Genomic DNA, 19,655 nt, shown 5'->3' with positions numbered 1-19,655 from the left:
TACGCTGCTTGTGAGGATAAATTTTTAATACATGCAGTTTTTCTCGTACTTTTGGGCGAGCAGAATGGAAAAGATCATTTTGTAATATTACTTAAATTCTACCTGCGTGCCATGTTTTTTCTATGGAATTCTCATATTTCCTTTGAAGGGATATGTTTGAAAGAATCCATAATGTCACCATGAATGTGTATGGCATCGCCAGAATAATCTCTCCTTTCAACTGCATAATAACAATTTCCCAACAAACTTCATTGACAGACTGAATGGACTTAATGTTCTCCCTCACATTGTACATGTTTATATACAGTCCAGTAATCAACTTCTTTTGTTTTCAGTAGTGTATCAAAGTTTGGTTATTCTATTATAGCTTTTCTCAGGTATCCATAAGATAAGTGTATTTGTCTGTGATTTCCGTACGTTTAATATCAATCATCATCAGTGTTCATGAATCTGTATTTTATTCACTATTAAGATTTCTGTTCAGCGTAGTCTCTTGTATTTGTGTAGTTTCAACACTGTTGTATTGGTAAAAGGCCATCAATCGTATTGCAAATGAAGTTTCCAATTTTTGGATCTCGGTTGCCGCTGTGTAATGACTTAGTGTGTACATCGGACCCTTTGGCCCGAATTCACAAAGGTGGTTATGAAAACCCACTGTTGAATCCATGGTTTATGCAGATTTTGTGTATAAATCATGCTTAATTTAGCATGGATCAGGCACGCGTGTGAAAAAATGTCCAATGCTGATGCGCGCTTTTGTCACAGTGCGCCAAATTGACGCCTGTTACCATGATTAGATGCGCTATTTTATTCACGAGTCCACTGTTTGAAGAGTGGCCTCATTAATTTAAAAGTGCGGATAACCATGGCAACAGGTGTCAATTTAGCGCACTGTGACAAAAGCGCGCATCAGCATTGGGCATTTTTTAATATACACGGTGAAATAAGCATAATCTACACAGGAAATCTGCATAAACTATGGACTCAACCGTGGGTTTTCAAAACCACCTTTGTGAATTCGGACCTTTATATACATGTATGGACTTTCCTGAAATGTTTTGTCTCTTGTTTTCTTGTTCGCTTAGAGTTCTAATGCTCCTAAAATTTATAAGATACTGTAATCCTTTAATTTGATCAGGTAATAACACATTTGTCATGTACTTCTAGCATTTCTTTTAGAGAACGCATTTTGTAAAACTGGGGTCCAGCAAATTAAATCCTAATTTCTATTTCAATTTCAATTTTGACTGTATTTTCAATTCATTGCAAATAATGTATAAATACTGATGCATAAATGTATGAAACATTGGGTGGAGAACACTTTCATGAGATTGCAGATAATGATAATGAAGAAAATGGGTGATTTCAAGTCTGGTGTTGGCCTTGGTGCTGGTGTTGAAATTTTGATTGCTTCCCCCTAGCTCTAGAGTTTGTAAAACTGATCCAGATCACATTATTGACATCTCATTAGCTAGTGAGTGACTTTTCGGGACCATCTTCATTTTATGTTTGGTGTTACAATCGTGTAAAAATTGACCTAACACCAACACCAGAAGGTCAACACTGAACTTGAAAACACCCAATGATTATCCAGATATTTATAATGCGCCAAGATATGGTATCTGGCTGCTTTTGGACTATTAATACCCATGTCATGAAATTCAACGATAATTTGTTTGTATAGAATGGAGGGGGCGTTGAATGACTAGTTTTTCACTGTGACTGAGAAAATCAAATATGCACATTACTTTTTGAAATATCTCTCGTTAATTACAAAATACTACTTTTTACATTTTCCATGTTGTGAGATATAAATGCAGTACTGCTTTTTTCATTCAAAGGGCTATACAACATGGTCATGTTTTTCTTGGGCTTGTATCAGAATGAGTCGCAATCGACTACAATTCCCAATAACAACTACATTTTGTTTTCAACCAATTAAAATTGAGCAGTTTGGACTTGCATTTGATATGATATTATTAGTCTATAATAGGGTGGAACATAAATATACCACTTTAGAAGATTGGACAGCGAAGTTTGTTGCTTTAATAGATGTACATCAAATAACATGGACCAAAATATGAAATTCACTTGGATGTAGTGAATGTACATTTCAAAAATTCATAGTTTCCCTATAATTGACACAATTTATTTCACATTTTCATAATTTTGTCTGTCTTATTTTTCCTCCTTTTTTTATTCTGGAATGATAGAGTAAAGCCCAAGAGTAATGGATATTTTAGATATTTCGAAGTTGTTTTGAAGCATTTAAATGTTGTTTTTATTTATAATTGTGATTTTATTTATTCTAATTTGATTCTTTTGTTTTTATAGCCTTGCCAAGCACAATCATTCTGTGGGTAATGCCACTGTCACACCAATGAAGCCTTCTGCTTACCAATCAAAGCTATAACATTATTACCAATGGCATACCGTTGGTCCGTTTGGAGTGGTTTCGTGGATTGTGACTGAGGCGTGAGTGTACCTGCAATGTGAATAGTTTTCTCACTATCACCGGCACTCAATCATGATCATATAAATTATACTGCATCATTTTGGTATTGATATTATTTGTTTGGTGTCTCCTGTGCCTGGGAGGCGAAGAGCGAACTGAATCACTATGACCTGCAGGTCTCTCCTCCCGATATAATTGATTGGGGGGGGGGGAGAGTGCAGGTGAACCACTACACCGGGGTTTCCCCCTACTGAAACTGATTGAGTATTTTTTCTATGAATACATCAAACATGTATCTTATCTTAAAAATCCAATGGTTTTCTTAATAAATATAGCAGTGTTATTGTGTATTGAGCAATGAACTTTGAATAGTTAGTAGACTGCTTGCATAAACCATACATATGTCATTCATTTAAGTCTTGGTATATATTTTTTTTACAGACCAGAGTTGGAAAACGTGTAATTGACGTCACATTAGTCAAGTTTTTCCCAAGTCACTTTCTGTAGTCCGAAAAGAATCGATTTAGGCAGATTCGTTATCAGTAAAAACAAACTGAATGGTTTTGTAGAACAGCAACAATCACCAAAATATACCGGTGCCACTCCCAAAACCATCAAATCTGAATTGTGCTGGAAATGGCATTTTTGGAATGTAGATTGCCTTTTTGATGCATGACGACTTCCTAAAACACACAGAATATATGTTTAGAAAAGTGTTCGCTTGTAAGCTGATGCCCACTCTTTAAGTTTGATTCCAAAACGATGCAGTATTACATATTTGACAATGATTGAGTAATGACAGATTGTGAGAAGTCGGTTCATATTTCAGGAGTGCTCCAACTGTTGATTTATATTGTATGAGTACTTGCTACTTTCAGACGAATAATAGTTATTGATCACAGCTTTTATATTTCAATGTTCTTTCATTTTTTAAATTCATCATCACATTGCATTGCTCTTGCAAACTCTTGTTCTTAAAACAACTCTTGCTATCAATATTAGTATACTCTAAATTAGAAATTTGGTTTAAAAAATAAGGTTTCTTTTAAAAAAAATAGATATGGAGTTATAGGTACATGTACAAGAATGGGTATTAATTCTAAAATTCAAGTTTGTATCATATAAAGACTAGTTAATGAACTGAATATTCAGATTTCATAATTGTCAATTTTGTTCTTAATTTAATTTAAAAAAAATGGTTTGATGTGCAAGACGTACAATGTGCATCCATGAAATGAGAATGGTGTGAGAAATTTATTTTTTTTTGCCCATTTATTGTGTGGCATAAGAAAAAATATATATATAAATAAATATATATATCTATTGAATTGTATAAATTGAATTTGTTTGGTTGTATGTATGGCTTTTTAGTTCTTCTCATGTTGAAATTTGGCGTAGGTGAGGCATTATTGTACATAGGATCTGAATGGCTTGATTACCAAACAATAGATTTGGGGAATGTTTTTTGAGATATATATATGTAGGTCCGTATTTATGACTTTTGTGTTTTGATATCAACTGGTGTAGAAAAGATGGAAAAAATGTATTTTTTGACATATGCTTGGGTATTGAAGCCCATCGGGTGTAAATTTAACCGTGTATATAATGTACAAAGGAGAATAGACTATATACAACAAACCGGCTGTGTCGTTTGTTTACCAAGTATTAGGGAAGTTAAGTGTTTGAAGTGTTGATGATTACATTGTAACCAGAGAAAAAACAAATTGTCAATCTCATTTGAAATAATTTTGAAAACCAGTGCAAAGCAATGGTGTATTCTTTATTTATGACATTTAAGACTATTTTTCGATATGATATTCGTGTATATTGATGTGTTTTTCTTTAAATCCCAGTTCTTGTTTTCTTTTTTTAACGCTGTTCTATCATTTCAAAACTGTACTATATGCGTGTAGAACTTCCCTCCAAATATGTCTCCGCCAAGAGTTATGGTATCTTTAACATCATGTCATGGCAAAAAAAGGAATTATTGCCTGCAAAATTGATGATAAAAAAATAAAGAGAAAAAGTTACAAGCACTTTAGCTATGTTATGTGTCGAACTCCATATTTTAGACAGTACATGTCTCACCAGTTTTCTTTTTAAATTTTCTTTTACTTCTTTTTTTCTATAGCAAGAAAGTGTGCAAATGATTATAATCGTACATTCTTTAGCTTAAGCCACTGATGTGTACAGATGATTATGTAAACTTGTATATAGACAAAAAGAAATAAATTAAGATGTTGAGCTAATTTTCTTTCCTCCATACTCATGCAGTCTCTCGTTTTTGATTGATGGATGTTCTTGATATTGTTACGTGCAGTCACCTGTGAGCAAATGTGCTGGTTTACATTTGCGTCAAAATTTGTGTGACAATTATGTTGCAAAATGATATTCTTATGCCCTTGCGCCGGACAGTACAGCTTCTCCCTTTGCATGTCCTTACTAATGTTTTCTTGCCTTTATACTTTGTCACAATTTTGTCGCAAATCTCAAACTGCATATTCTTGCCCAAATAACTGGTTTATGTTCATTTGGTGAACAAGCAGCTGGTCCACTCATATGCCTGTATTCTGAAGTTGGGTTTAACTTTTTTGTGTGTGTGATGTAAGTTTGGATATCCAATTGTTACATAAATCACTTACAGTAGAGATATAATATTTCAGCTCATTTTGCTCTCAAATCATTCATAATTGTCTAGGAAGTATAAATAGATGATTGTCTTCACCATCGATGAATCAGGAAAGAGCACAGTAAACATAGAAACATACAACATAAAAATTACGACACTTTTGGCTTCCCATAATTTTAGCACAGAGTTAGACCATGGTCTAAGTTAAACCCGACTTCAGAATACGGGCCATATAGTCTAACACCACATGGGCTAAACCCATTTGTTCAAATATCAATTTGGTCCAATCCCCATTTGGTCTCACCATATACTTGGTCTAATTATTATTTAAATAGTCTAATCATAAATTGGAGATGGTTTAATTTCTACTTTGTCAATTATCTGGCACTTTGTCAAATGAAAATTTGATTTATACACAGTAAAAAAAATAGCACATTGTTTAAGCCTGTCACTCTAACAAGTTGTTCAAACTTTTTCTAAATTGTTTAAACATTTTAAACAATTTGTTTCAAAGGTTTAAAATGTTTAAACAGTTTTTTTAAGTTTAAACAATAGTTGTTAGAGTGACAGGCTTAAACAAATAACATTTAAACAGCGTTTTTTTTTTTACAGTGTAAATAGTTCATATAATCATACAGACTTCATGGTATAAGCCCGGAGGGGCCACTTACATTGACGAGTGGATACCATGCGCGACCAAAAAAACACGTAAAAAGGATGTCTTTTTCACAATAGGGCACGTTACATACGTAACGTGATAAGGGTTTCAAAAACACAAAAATAATGAAAAAAGGGTATCTATTTCGCTAGGAAAATTACGTGTTTAGGGTCGAATTTGCGGGGATGATAAAACAAAATTCAAATGTTTTATAAAGGATGTCCTTTTTGCCCCAACACTTCTAGAGTCCGATTTGCGCGAGATGTAGAAGGTGGGGTCGTACTCCAAATAAGGTAAAGCCTACGACCGAAGGACCCGTGATACAACAATAAAAAATTCCTTGTTTAGGGGTTCATTTCAGGGAATATTTGCCAAGAGTATCGTTTTGTTTCCAATACTTGTTAAGGGTAGGGTTTCACACGCCAATACCTGTTAAGGGGTGCATTTTCAGAATATGAAAATTACGTGTGTAGGGTGCTTTTCGAGACCCCATGGTCGCGCATATTATCCACTTGTGAATGGAAGTGGCCCCCCGGGGGTATAAGACCAAATGGATAAAGTGTAACAGGGAATTGGACGAAATTGTAAGTGGGCTTACTGGCAATTAGACCAAAAGGTTAATAGATGAATTGGTTGTGGATGAACTAGGATTAGACCGTGTGGGATGGAACCAAAATGAATGGAAAGTAGATAAAAGGGGCAGGGGTAAACCAAGTAGCAATGTACCCATCTAACTTGCTAAGGTCAGGTTGTGTCGACAGCCATGGTTAATATGAATCCTAACATAAAGAAATCAAGCTTAACAATGAAAATTTCATCCAAGATATGAAAAAAAGTCTCGTTTAAATTCACCTCACAGCTACATTATATGTGAGAGTATTGCAAATGTCAAGCACTAAATCTTTATCTGTTTTTATATGATGACTCAGATATTTTCCCTCAAAACAAGTCAAAACAAAAGTTTGACTATAATTTTTGGGATTTTTTTTTTGGGGGGGGGTCCCGACTCCAGAATACCCGACCTATATGGATGGGAATTAAGAAAATGTAAAGAAACAATGCAGCACCCGAGCTAGTCTGCGGACTATCCGGGAGCCTTTCTGAACACAAAGTGAGAACGAGAGAATTGAGAGAGGGAAAGAAGAGGCACAGGAAAGAGGAAGCATGAAGAGAAGGAAGGGAGGTATGAGGAGGCTGGAAGAGAGAGGAGACGATAAAGGAGTAGTTTGAAAAAGAGAGAGAGGGGGGGGGGGGAGGAAGAGAACATGGAATGGAGAGAGACTCCTGAAAAGAGACGGTATAGTAGACTTGTTAACTGCAAAAAAGGGGCTTACCGCTGCATTTTTTAGTACAAATGTCCCACTTGGCACAAATGTTCATTGAGTCAAAAGAAAAAGATTCATCCAAAGAGACACGCTGTATCTATGCAAATAAGCAACTAATTTGCATAAAATTGCATATTATGTCGATATAGTAAAAACAAGTAATTCAGAATAAATATTTCAACAGAACTGCCCTAAAATTTGAAATAAAGACTTAGGGTAAGACAGGGAAGAAAACTGTCATAAACTAATTGGGATATCCTTGTTTATTATTACCTAATTTACATAAATTATGCAAATTATAATTTAAAACATAGTATTCTTTCAAGAATCCTGAACTGTTTTTTATCAATAACAGTAATTAATACAAAATGTCAACATTCTACATGAAAGAGAATATATTAGCGAAAACATCGATATGCTTCATGACAGTATTAGTATCTTAATTTGCTTAGAAAGAGGGCAAATATGTCAAAATGTATGACGTGATATTGCGCTAAAACGAGACCAAAACAACCTCTATGTCAAGTCACACTCACGAATCGGACAATAAAGCGATCAATGGTATGTCATTCGAGATAACACAATCTCAACACAATAGATTCCATCGGCTTCTCGTATCGCTTTTGTTGGTGTGTCTGCCACACCGTAATCTGTGATATATACAGGCAAAATGCATTTCGGTATCGGTAAAACACTATTAATTTTGTTTTATTTGTTTCTAATTGGTTTCTCTTGGAAAATTTACAGGAGACATTGCTTTGCGGGTTACTGCTTAAATGAAGCTCTGGCACATGAATCATGACGAATGTACCCCACATCAATCCATATTTTAACTTTGTTAAAATATATGTCTTTTGGAGACCCCGAAGTGGCAAAACTGCATTCCCCGGCTCGCGGCATTCTCGCTACTTTACAAAACCAGTTCGACTTGTATTATCGACTTGGAAAAGACAGATGTATGAGACATCAGTGAATATGTTTCCTGAAGATAGTTTTTTTTATTATTATTTAAGACTATACGTCCACGGAGGCCCTCCAAATTTACTCCATCCTCTCTCTGTATTTCGACACTAAATAACAAAAAACATCGTGTTTAAAAACCACCGGCAAGGCAAGTTGCGTTTTTGGTATAATAAAGCAACTTTTATATCTATATTTCATATTTATCTATATTAATAATATTATTAATGTTATTATTATTATTATTGTTCTGCAGTTTGTAATAATGTTCTAGCACAGTAAAGGCTATAACCCAACAGGAGCATACCTAGGACACCCTTTTCCCTTTTGGTTTTATGTATTCAAAAATAGTTTATTGTCTTTAGAACCCTTAAAAGATTACTTTTGTTTGTATCAGGGGCGGAAATTTCTCCCAAAAGGTAGGGGGACAAGGGTCTGGAAAATTTTACAAGCAAAAAAAAATAAAACGCTATTACCTAAAATTAAAGGGGAATCCAACCCAAATAAAAACTTGTTTTTATAAGGAAAAGAAAAATCAGACAAGTTGATAGGTGAAAGTTTGAACAATATTGGACAAACAACAAGAAAGTTATGAATTTTTAAAAGTTGTAAATATTGGTAATCACTATACCCATGGAGACTTCAAATTGGCCGCATATGGGATGTCATAGTGATGTAAGGCAAGGACTACTCTTCCATGTACTCCAATACATATTATGGCTAAAATGTAATTTTTCCCAAATGTTTTATTTCAAATTATATTTTTCTTTCATGAGGACATACTACAATATACTACCTGGATTATATTTAGATTACTGCCCCAGGGGAATGGGTACTTAGGAGTACCCATGGCCTATGGGAAAGTTGTCCTTGCCCCTTGTCATAATTTACTTACACAGTTGCCAATTTGAAATCTACATAGTATTAGTGATCTCAATTTTAAAGCAGCTATTACTTTCTCATTGCTTGTCCGATTTCTTTCAAACTTTCACCATTCTGTTTAATTTATTTTTCTCCTTCCCAACATAACATTTTATGGCCAAGGCTGGATTCCCCTTTAAAGGTCATTTTGACGAAAATAAATTTGACAAGCAAAAAAAAATTAATAAAAAAAAGGTCATCTCGCCCCAAAACGTACGTTTTATTCCCATTTTGAGTGATATATTTCTTAGCATCACCAAAGACCCAAAAAAGTAGGGGGACATTTGATATTGTGTCCCCCTACTATTTTGAGTAGGGGGGACACGCCCCCCTGTCCCCCCTGGGATTTCCGCCCATGGTTTGTATTGATATCTTGGAATAGATTGAGGAGAAAATACTCTACAATTGACATGTAGAAGAGCTGTAGTACATTGAAAAAAAGCCACACGTAAGCTCTAAAATACTCAAACCCCTTTATTGCTTCCACTCTATGTTAAATTTAAATATTTTCAGAGCCCATTCGGGAGAAAGATACGTTTCTACTAGACACAGTAAAGCCTCTTTACTTTCTCCTCTTGAAAAAACAAACATAGAAGGCACTGTTTTATATCTCATAAAATAAGTTCGTGTACATGACGGTGGCCTGTCAAAGTTGCCCAACCCTTTATTTTGTTTTGACAATATATATTTAGAATATCGTCTAAATGAAGCCCTCATCAGGAAAAGGGCACTTATTAAAAGCAGCATCTACATTACATAGAGGAGGCCCTGGTACTTGGAAGCGGGGGCTGAAGCACAACGCAAGATTTTCCGGACGAGGGGGGTGCTGCGTGTGTTATTCTCGATAGATAGCACCCCCCTGGAATTCCGGCAGATGTGACAAAACGAAAAAAAAAAAGAAACGTTACCCAAAAAAATTCATTTTGTAGTGCAATCCTTTTTGTTTATTTCCTGTAAAATTTATTGATGTTAATTTGAAAAACGAAAAAGGTTCAATGTAAAATTTTGGTCCCAAGAAATCAAACAAGCTTCAGCCCCCTCTTCCAAGTGCCAAGGCCTCCTCTATATATAATGTAGATGCTGCCTTTAATAAGTGCCCTTTTCCAGATGAGGGCTTCATTTAGACGATATTCTAAATATATATTGTCAAAACAAAATAAACGGTTTTTGGCAACTTCGACAGGCCACCGTCACGTACACGAACTTTTATTATGAGAAATAAAACAATGCCTTCTATGTTTTTTTTTTTTTTCAAGAGGAGAACGCAAAGAGGCTTTACTGTGTGTAGTAGAAACAGTGGCGTAACTACGGGGGGGGGGCATGGGGGCACGTGCCCCCCAATCGGCTGCCCCCCAAAAAAAAAGGGGGAAAGGGCGAAAAAGCGGGAGAAAGGAAGAGAAACGTAGTGGGGAAAGAAGAAATTATGTTCATTATAAATGTTATATTATAATTATGTTATATTACATGAAAAAGCATTTTTTCAAACTTTTGAAACATTATTTGCTCACAGGGCCTATGACTTTATTGTTCCTGGTGCTCGCATAGACCATTTAAAGAGATAATAATCCTGATGTACTAAAACCTTCTGTTTTCAAATCAATACTGTACACCAAATACATTACCTCGCAATTCGAGTCATAATTTTTTCATGTAGTGACATTTTCTCTTTTTTATGACTACTTAAATTGATTGCCCTATTTAAGGTCTAATATAAAACATTTCCTGTCCGTGCTAACGTTCGCATTAGTTGTTTGGTGAGATGTCTACTCTTCAATGAATTTCTAAAATCAGTCCTTAAAATGTCTAGTTTTCTGTTCTCAATATCAAAAATTTTCAGCTCGCGCTTCGCGCTCGCATCATTTGGTTAATGAAATACGTACAGTCTTAGTGAATTCCTGCAAACAATTAAGACTTAGAATGCCTCCTTTAGGTCTGAATTTCCGAAATTTTCAGCTCGCGCTTCGCGCTCGCAGTATTTGATTAGTGAGATGCGTATGATAATCATGATTACCATGTCTCCAAAAAATGCTTAATGTGTTTATATGTAATTCTAACAGAATCAGCAAAGGTTGGTACTAGCATTAGATGACTTTGCTGAGATATGTATAATCTTAATGGATTCCTAAAATATATTCCCCATTTTGGGTCAATATATACAAAAATTTCAGCTCACGCTTCGCATTGTATAGCAAGGCAGGTACATATCATGATTACAAAAAAAATGCTTATAATGTCCCTTTTTAGGTCTGAATATCAAAAATTTTCAGCTCGCGCTTCGTGCTCGCATTATTCAATCAGTGAGATACATATCCTTTTTATAGCACTGCATGTCCTTAAAATGTTTCTATTAGGTCAGTATACCTAAAAACTTAGCGCGCTTCGCGCGCTCCCTAAGTGACTCGATTTTTTTGCTGGTGCCCCCCCCCCCAATGCCGTGGCCCACGGTACGCCACTGAGTAGAAATGTATCTTTCTTCCGATTGGGCTCTCAGAATATTTAAATTCAACAAAGAGTGGAATCAATAAAGGGCAGTGTGGCTGTTCTTCAATTTACCACAGCTCCTCTACATGTCAGTTGAAGAGTATTTTCTCCTCAATCTATTCCAAGGTATCAATACAAACAAAAGTAATCTTTTAAGAGTTCTAAAGACAATAAACTATTTTTAATACATAAAACCAAAAAGGGAAAGGGTATCCTAGGCATGCTCCTGTTGGGTTATAGCCTTTACTGTACTAGAGCACTATTACAAACGGCCGAACAATAGCCTTTACTGTGCTAGAGAACTATTACAAACGGCCGAACAATGATAGTAATAATAACAATAATAATATTAATAATAATTATAATAACAATACTAATAATAATTATAATAATATCAATAATGATGAATGTAAGTATAAAGATATAGATATAAAAGTTGCTTTATTAGAACAAAAAAAAAACGCAATTTGCCTTGCCGATGGCTTTAAAACAAGATATTTTTTGTATTCAAAGTCGAAATACGGAGAGGGGATGGGGTAAATTCGAAAGGCTCCCGATGGCTTAAATAAACAAAAATATTTTTTTTTTCAGGAATCATGTTGTCTGATGTCTCATACATCTGTGTTTTCCAAGTAGATAATACAAGTCAAACTGGTTTTGTAAAGTAGCGGGAATGCCGGGGAGATGCAGTTTTGCCACTTTGGGGTCTCCAAAAGATATATATTTTAACAAAGTTAAAATAAGGATTGAGGTAGGGTACATTCGTCATGATTCATGTGCCAGAGCTTCATTTAAGCAGTAACCTGCAAAGCAATGTCTCCTGTAAATTTTCCAAGAGAAACAAATAAAACAAAATTAATAGTGTTTTACCGATACCGAAATGCATTTTGCCCGTATGTATCACAGATTACGGTGTAGCAGACACACCAACAAAAGCGATACGAGAAGCCGATGGAAGCTATTGTGTTGAGATTGTGTTATCTCGAATGACATACCATTGATCGCTTTATTGTCCGATTCGTGAGTGTGACTGTGACATAGAGGTTGTTTTGGTCTCGTTTTAGCGCAATATCAAGTCATACATTTGACATATTTGCCCTCTTTCTAAGCAAATTAAGACACTAATACTGTCATGAAGCATATCGATGTTTTCGCTAATATATTCTCTTTCATGTAGAATGTTGACATTTCGTATTAATTGCCGTTATTTATAAAACAGTTCAGGATTCTTGAAAAAATACTCTTTTTAAAATTATAATTTGCATAATTTATGTAAATTAGGTAATAATAAACAAGGATAGCCCAATTATTTTATGACAGTTTTCTTCCCTGTCTTACCCTAAGTCTTTATTTCCAATTTTAGGGCAGTTCTGGTGAAATATTTATTCTGAATTACTTGTTTTTCCTATATCGACATAATATGCAAATTTATGCAAATTAGTTGCTTATTTGCATAGATACAGCGTGTCTCTTTGGATGAATCTTTTTCTTTTGACTCAAGGAACATTTGTGCCAAGTTGGACATTTGTACTCAAAAATGCAGCGTTCAACCTCTTAACAAGTCTACTAGTAGAAGGATAGCGAGGGAGAGAGAACGTACATTGGTTGTGGTCTTCCCCCATCAGACGTTTTGACAGCATCAAAATCGTAAAGAATAAAAAAAAACCAGAAACAGACTCCGCCTGAATTATAGGGTAGGATTTTGCGCCATGGTAACGATGCAGTGAGAGGGGCAATTACCCATCAGTTAAATGAAAAAAAAATTTACCATAGTAGACTCTTGTCGAGGCCCTGGCGAATGCTCTTTGTCAATTATGATCCCGAGCAGAGCGAACTAGGGATAACTAGCAAAGCGAATTAGGCCTATGAGTCGAGTTAATTTTATAAGATCAAGAGGTTATAACAAGAGGTTATACCAGCTCATTTTATTCTTACTCAGGAGCTAGCTGGGAACGACTTTTGTACAAGGGGTGCTGGTTTAAATTTGACAAGATACAAAAAAGGTGATTTTGTTTTTTACATTTCTGCCATACCTACCACATTTCCAAGGGGTGACGCCTATGGAAAATAAAGATACACGCAGCTAGCACCCCCGCTTCCCGAGGCCATGTTCCGGAAATCGTTAGCACACTACATGTATTTTTGTGTGGCTTTGGTAGTGTATTGTAATTTTTGGCTTTGGATCCCGAACTCATACCACGTGCACACCCCTACTTAAGGAACTCCACTGGTTACCTCTATTCCAACGCATTCAGTTTAAAGTCTGTTTATATGTATTCAAACCTCTAAATCAATTATACACACCCTCTCGTAATCTTCGTTAGACTTTGCATTCCCTTGTCAAAACTCTTCTCTGCCGAAAAACGGTTTGCTGTAGCAGCTGCCAAGACTTGGAAAGCTATCCCTCTTTCAATAAGAAATGCTTCCAGTGTTCTTGGCATCACATCTTCCTTAAGACATACCTTTTTCCTCAGTAATTAATATTTCCCTTTTTATCTTGAATATTGTAGTAATCATTGCAAATATTAAATTGTTTCCTACTTTTGTACGCACACAATGTATGCACACAATAGTAAATTCACAATTACACTAAAAAAAGGCTTCGGATATCACTATTATAAGTCTAAACAGTAATTCATTGGATACATGCCATGTTCCGGTTTTAGGCCAGTATTTAAAATAATGATTTCGCGCTCGCATACTTAGGAATTTTAATGCATAATCTTAATTGCAAAAATTAGGCTCCTGAGACAGCAGCCTACTTTTAATTTATTCTTTAGGACCACTTCCAGGGGCTGCTCCAAAGGGGGTGGGGCGACAGGGGTGATCGATGTATCAAGTAGTAAAAATGGCTGAAAGAGGGGGGGGGGGAGAATGGATAGAAAGAAAGAAGGAAGAGGCTAATAACCCTATAATTCGATTTGGTCGTCCCCACCCCACCATGGCGCCGACCATGTACTCCCTCCTCCCACAGCAAACAAGAACCAAACCAAAACAAAACAATCAACACTGCATTCAGCTCTTTTGAGTTCCTGCATGATTTGGAAAATATTAAAATATTTCCGCCCTTTCCCACATCATGCCTGTTGGAAAATGCTAAAGTAGACCCACCCCTCTTTTATAGACAGCCATTATTTACTAAATAGCATAACTGACAAAAATATAACCAACCACCCCACAAAAAATGGAAAAAAATGACCACGTATACCATGGGCAAGAAAATCAGTGATAACTTGAAGTGGATGTGTGCAAGAAGAACAAAGATTTTTTTTACTTGAGACATTCCATCACATGTTAAAAAAAGGCCAGTCGAGGCATGGACAGGGATCGATCGACGGGGCGGGGGGGGGGGGGGGGTGCAGAAGCGTGTGAAGTCCGACAAAAGAAAGGTTCTGAAAGCGTTCCTTATGGTTAAAAATCAACTTGCGTTTGATTGCAACGTGTTGTGTAACGGACCCCATGTGGGTCAAGGGGAGAGAGATCACCCATGCAGAATCTCTATGGTCAAGATTGCATTAATCAAGCAAACTGAGTGACGAAAAATGACATTTATTGGATTTTTTTTTTTGTTTTCCCCCGTCGACGACGACAAATCATCTTGTATATAACTGGGGTATATAATATAATAAGGGGGAGTCTTGGGGAGAGGCATGTAGAGTCAACTACAACCTTACTGTGCGAAAACTGTTAAGAGGATCCTACTACCAAAATGTCAGGAGCAAATCAATTAATATATATTGCCGTATACTAATTTATTCAAGAGCAATCAAGACAAAACCTATTTGCAAAGAAAAGGAGATTTTTCATTAGAATGCGGAAATCAATTAATCACTTGCTAATGATAGAAGTTTGACAATGGAGCGGCTGTAAAAGCGATTGGATATGCACAATGAATTAAGTAAACTATGAAACTATCAAACCCTACGGACCATGGATGATTTGCATAATTTATTTTAGGCGGATTAATTTGATTTGATTGACTGCTTGAGTTCAGAGCACACTTTCCTCTTTGTATATAAATCAGCAGGTCGTTTTTATAGAGAAGTGTATGTGTCATCTAGTGAATGTCGGCATCACCTTGCTCCATTCCTCTGCTCACCTATTTTTATTCTGAATACGATGGTCTCTCGCGCCATGCACAATATCGTCTGCTCTTCTTCCATATGCTTCTTGGATGCTTGACATTAAACTAGTCGCCATGGAAACGTCAAACTCCACTGGACTTTTACCATCAAATGAAAACGATAGACGGTTGTCTGCTCTACGCATCTCCTTGGTATGTTTCTTATACCTTCCTTTGGCGGGAATCACTATTCTTGGAAATCTCTTGGTCTTTGGCGCATACAGACGAGATAAACGGATACGATGCAAAACGACAAACACCTTCATCCTCAACCTCGCCATCGCCGACCTGCTCGTCGGCGTCGTCATGCTCATCAACGCTCCCATGTATGTCACGGAGAAGTGGTTCTTCGGGAGGGAGTTCTGTATCATCGTCTGGGCCATTGACTACCTCTCAACGGACATGTCCGTCATCACCATCGTCGCCATCAGCGTCGACCGGTACCTCATGGTCAAGAATGCGATGCAACATCACCTTCGGCAGTCTAGGAAACGCATCGTCCTGATCTTCTGTTGTCTCTGGTTCCTCTGCAGCCTCGTCCATACCAGTCTTGCCTTCTGCTATTCCGCAAGAACCAACTACAAGTACCTCCAGAACCAAACTTGCAATTTAGAATACAGGCGGGACAAGACGCTGGTTGTTTTGATGTTCTTGATCGAGTTCGTGTTGCCGGTGACGTGTTTGTTTGTGCTTAACTGGAAAGTCTTTGCCAAACTTAAGAGGCGAGGAAGCAATGTAAAGTTGAGAATGCGCAGCAGACGCAAAAAGGGTGTGGCCTCTGATGCTGTCTCCAGACATGAGAGGGCAACTCTTTATAGAAGTCCCGAGGTACATTCGAAGACAGACGGGATGCTTTCGGGCTCCGATGGCGAGGTCGTTGACGCATCCGAAGACAGCGACGACGGAGCCTTTAGACCTGGAACTGCGAGTGCTGATGGTGTCCAGGAAGCAAAATCCTTGAGGAAATCTTCCTGCGCCATGGTGCGCATCCATCGAATCTCATCATCATCGAGCGGATGTCCTCACCAAAAAGCTGCCAAGCTCTTAACAGCCTTACTCATCGTCTTCACCATCAGCTGGTTGCCCTACTACATCTACGACTGCTATGTCCTCATTAATGGCGGTGAATCCAACGACGGGGTCACTCAGATATTGACGTTTATACTCTGGGGAAACTCTGCAGTCAATCCCATCTTGTATGCATGCGCCAATGTTCATTACAGGAAGAATTTCTTGTATTTCTTACACCTGAGAAACATAAAAAGATGTTCCCTTTGACAATCAGAACGTATGGTTGACCTTAGGATCCCGGGAAGGGGAGGGGAACACTCGAAAGTTTAAGGGTGTGTGGCCCCAAAATCTGAAACCATACCCTAGCAACTGAGTTTGCTATGAAACGAGGGGCTTGAGAAATAGATAGCCCTCTGAAAGTCATGACGGTGCTTTTGAACTGGAATTTAACCTGATATTGTGCTCTCCGAGAATGATGCCTAGCTGAAACCGGGGCTTAGGAACGGGGGAGAATGGGTTGGTCAATGAAAAAGGGTGAAAAATCAATAAGCTGACAAGGCGTGAATAGAGTAAGGACAGCACATACCCACACTGCTCCTCCTATTGGCGGAGCGAAAATAAAAGAAAAAGAGGAAAGAAAGAAAAAAGGGGAAAGTGAGGGAAAAGAGAGAAAAAAAGAAGAGGAGGAAGATGAGTGAATAAAATAAGATGAGGAGAAGACTTGGAAAATGAAAAGAATCTTTCATGTCACTGTATAAAATTATCGCTCGCGCTTCGCGCTCGCATTGCCTGTTAGGTGATTTTGGTATCTTGTTCAATATTGAGTTTAAATACCAAATTTTGAAGTCAATATACAAAACATATTTCACCCCGGAAATCGAACTTTCATTATTTTCTGTGATTTACAAATTGTTTTTTTTAAAGTGCTTTCAAAAGAACGACACGATACTAAATTGAAGACAAAAATAAAGAATAGAACATAACATTTTAATAAACGGAACATGTTTCGAGGTGTCGCACCTCATCCTCAGCCTGAAAATTATTAACAAATTATTAAAGTGCTTTGTAAAATGTCAGTTTTATGATCTGAATACATTAACATTTTCTGCTCATGCTGCGCGCTCGCAAACTTTGATTTATCAGGTATCTATTATTTTTGTGCATTCCATTAGATTTTCAAAATATCCTTTTCAGGTCTGAAAGTCAAAACGTATCAGCTAGCGCTGCATGCTAGCTTTTTGATTGGCGAGTTATGTATGTCTCAATATTGATTATACAACAAACTACTTAAATTCTCCTTTTCATGACAGTTCATCAAAGGTTTTGGCTCGCTATTTGCGCTCGCATTAATGGTTTAAATATATTAACTTAATGCATCCTATTCATAATTACAAAAGTGCTTGAAATCTCCAGTTTCAGGCCATAATATCATCAGATTTCACGCCCTCAGGCATCAATGAATAAGATCGGAATATCAAATAGTTTAAACTCGTGCTTCTCACTCGCTATGATTTTCATAATAAAAGATGTATTAAGAATGCCTAGATTCTATAGGTGTAAATCATAGACACGCGTGCATGTTTATTCAGATAGTCAACTTGTTCTCTATTTATATCAATATCCATGCAGTTTCAGATCACAATAATATCAACAATTTTCCGCTCACGCTTTGTGCTCGCATTATTTATGTAGGTAGACCCCCTATTACTCATTCTTTTCATGATTTACAAAACATGAATAGTGTCCCGTTTTTAGGTCTAGTGTCCCATTTTTAGGTCTAAGTCTCGCGCTCGCATGAATTGTTTAGTTACATACCTATCCTATTCACGGTTTTGAAAAATGGTTAAAAGTTTACATTCTTTATGCAGAAAAGTCAAAACTTTTCAGCTCGCGCTTCGCGCTCGCATTATTTGATTGTTGAAATATGTAACGTCTTCATGGCTAAGTGCAAGCAATCCTTAACAGGTACATTTTTCATCAGTTCAAAACGTATATAAAAATTTTCTGCTCGCGCTCTGCGCTCGCATTATTAATGTAAGGAAGATCCCCACTTACTCATCGTTTTCATGATTTACAAAACCTATATCTCGTTCAGTAAGTTTAAATCTCGAATTTTTCCGATCGCGCTTGGCGCTCGCATCATTATTGTTTAATTATGCACCTATTCTGTTAAGTAACAAAAAGTGTTTTGAATTCCCATGCCTTAGGTAAAATTGGCAAAAAATTTCAGCTCGCGCTTCGCATTTATTTGATTTTTAAAATATGTAGCGTCTTCATGGCTAACTGCAAGCAGTCTTTATCAGTACTTTTTCCATCAGTTCGTTTCTGCTCGAGCTTCACGTTCGTAGTATATTTTCATTTGCATACACATCTTTTTTCAGGATAACAAACATTGCCCAGAATGTTTAAGATTTTAGAAAAAAAAACATATTTCCAAAAATATTTTAGCTTGCGCTTCGCGCTCGCATTATATAAATAAGGATTATGTATGTTAATTCATCATAACAAAGCTAAGAAGTGACTATTAGGACTACCCCTTCAAAGAAACCAAAAATCATCTTCGATCGAGCGACCGATCGGGGAAAATATTCCTGAAAAAAAATTCCGGGCCCCCCTATTGGCGAAGGCTTGATTCGCCTCTGCTCTGCTCCCCCCTCTCTCTCAGAATCTTGAGCAATATTTAAATATCTGTTTTGTATATTCAGAGCGTCTGCGGCATTCAACCTTTGGTTTCAGTGTTTGTGGTTTCTTTAAATTTCGTTATGACTTGTAGTTCTTTAAAAACTTGAATGACATCTTTAGTCAACTGCATCTCCAGGGGTGGGTCAATGCTAGAGGGGGTGGGTGTGGGGGCGGTGTCACTTTCACAAAAAAGGACATAATTGACAACAGAAAACAGACACTCCCTCCCAAATCATTAATCTTTATGTTGAATTATTGTTCTGTTTTAATGGCAACCCTTGAATGCCAGGATTAATTCATAAACTTTTAAATTGAATTTTTAACAATTTAATCGTTAGTTCGGGATGCGGGGGGGGGGGGGATTGGAGGCTAGGGCACCTATCATTATTCATTACAAGGAGGTCTTAATG

The 19,655-nt window shown here is 36.8% G+C and overlaps 1 protein-coding gene and 1 long non-coding RNA gene across 2 annotated transcripts; one reads left to right on the top strand and one right to left on the bottom strand.

Annotated features, from left to right (window-relative positions):
* Positions 1 to 382: 382 nt before the first annotated feature.
* Positions 383 to 2,634, bottom strand: LOC121405564. Its single transcript, XR_005968649.1, has 2 exons — positions 1,009 to 2,634; positions 383 to 616 (listed from the first exon to the last, which is right to left on the bottom strand). It is a non-coding gene; the product is annotated as an uncharacterized LOC121405564 (long non-coding RNA).
* A 12,578-nt stretch (positions 2,635 to 15,212) lies between these two features.
* On the top strand, positions 15,213 to 17,186 carry LOC121432109 (D(1B) dopamine receptor-like). Its single transcript, XM_041629967.1, has one exon. It carries the CDS (start codon positions 15,604 to 15,606, stop codon positions 16,828 to 16,830), a length of 1,227 nt encoding a protein of 408 aa, XP_041485901.1. The 5' UTR covers positions 15,213 to 15,603; the 3' UTR covers positions 16,831 to 17,186.
* Positions 17,187 to 19,655: the final 2,469 nt, after the last annotated feature.

Source organism: Lytechinus variegatus, chromosome 18 (genome assembly GCF_018143015.1).
Source record: "Lytechinus variegatus isolate NC3 chromosome 18, Lvar_3.0, whole genome shotgun sequence".
Classification (NCBI taxonomy): domain Eukaryota; kingdom Metazoa; phylum Echinodermata; class Echinoidea; order Temnopleuroida; family Toxopneustidae; genus Lytechinus; species Lytechinus variegatus.
Note: the sequence above shows the minus strand (reverse complement) of the source record. Positions and strands in the feature narration are given on the sequence as shown.

What these genes read in the sequence shown, in the direction of transcription:
- LOC121432109 (XM_041629967.1), top strand. Translation starts at nt 15,604, where the DNA reads ATGCTTGACATTAAACTAGTCGCCATGGAAACGTCAAACTCCACTGGA.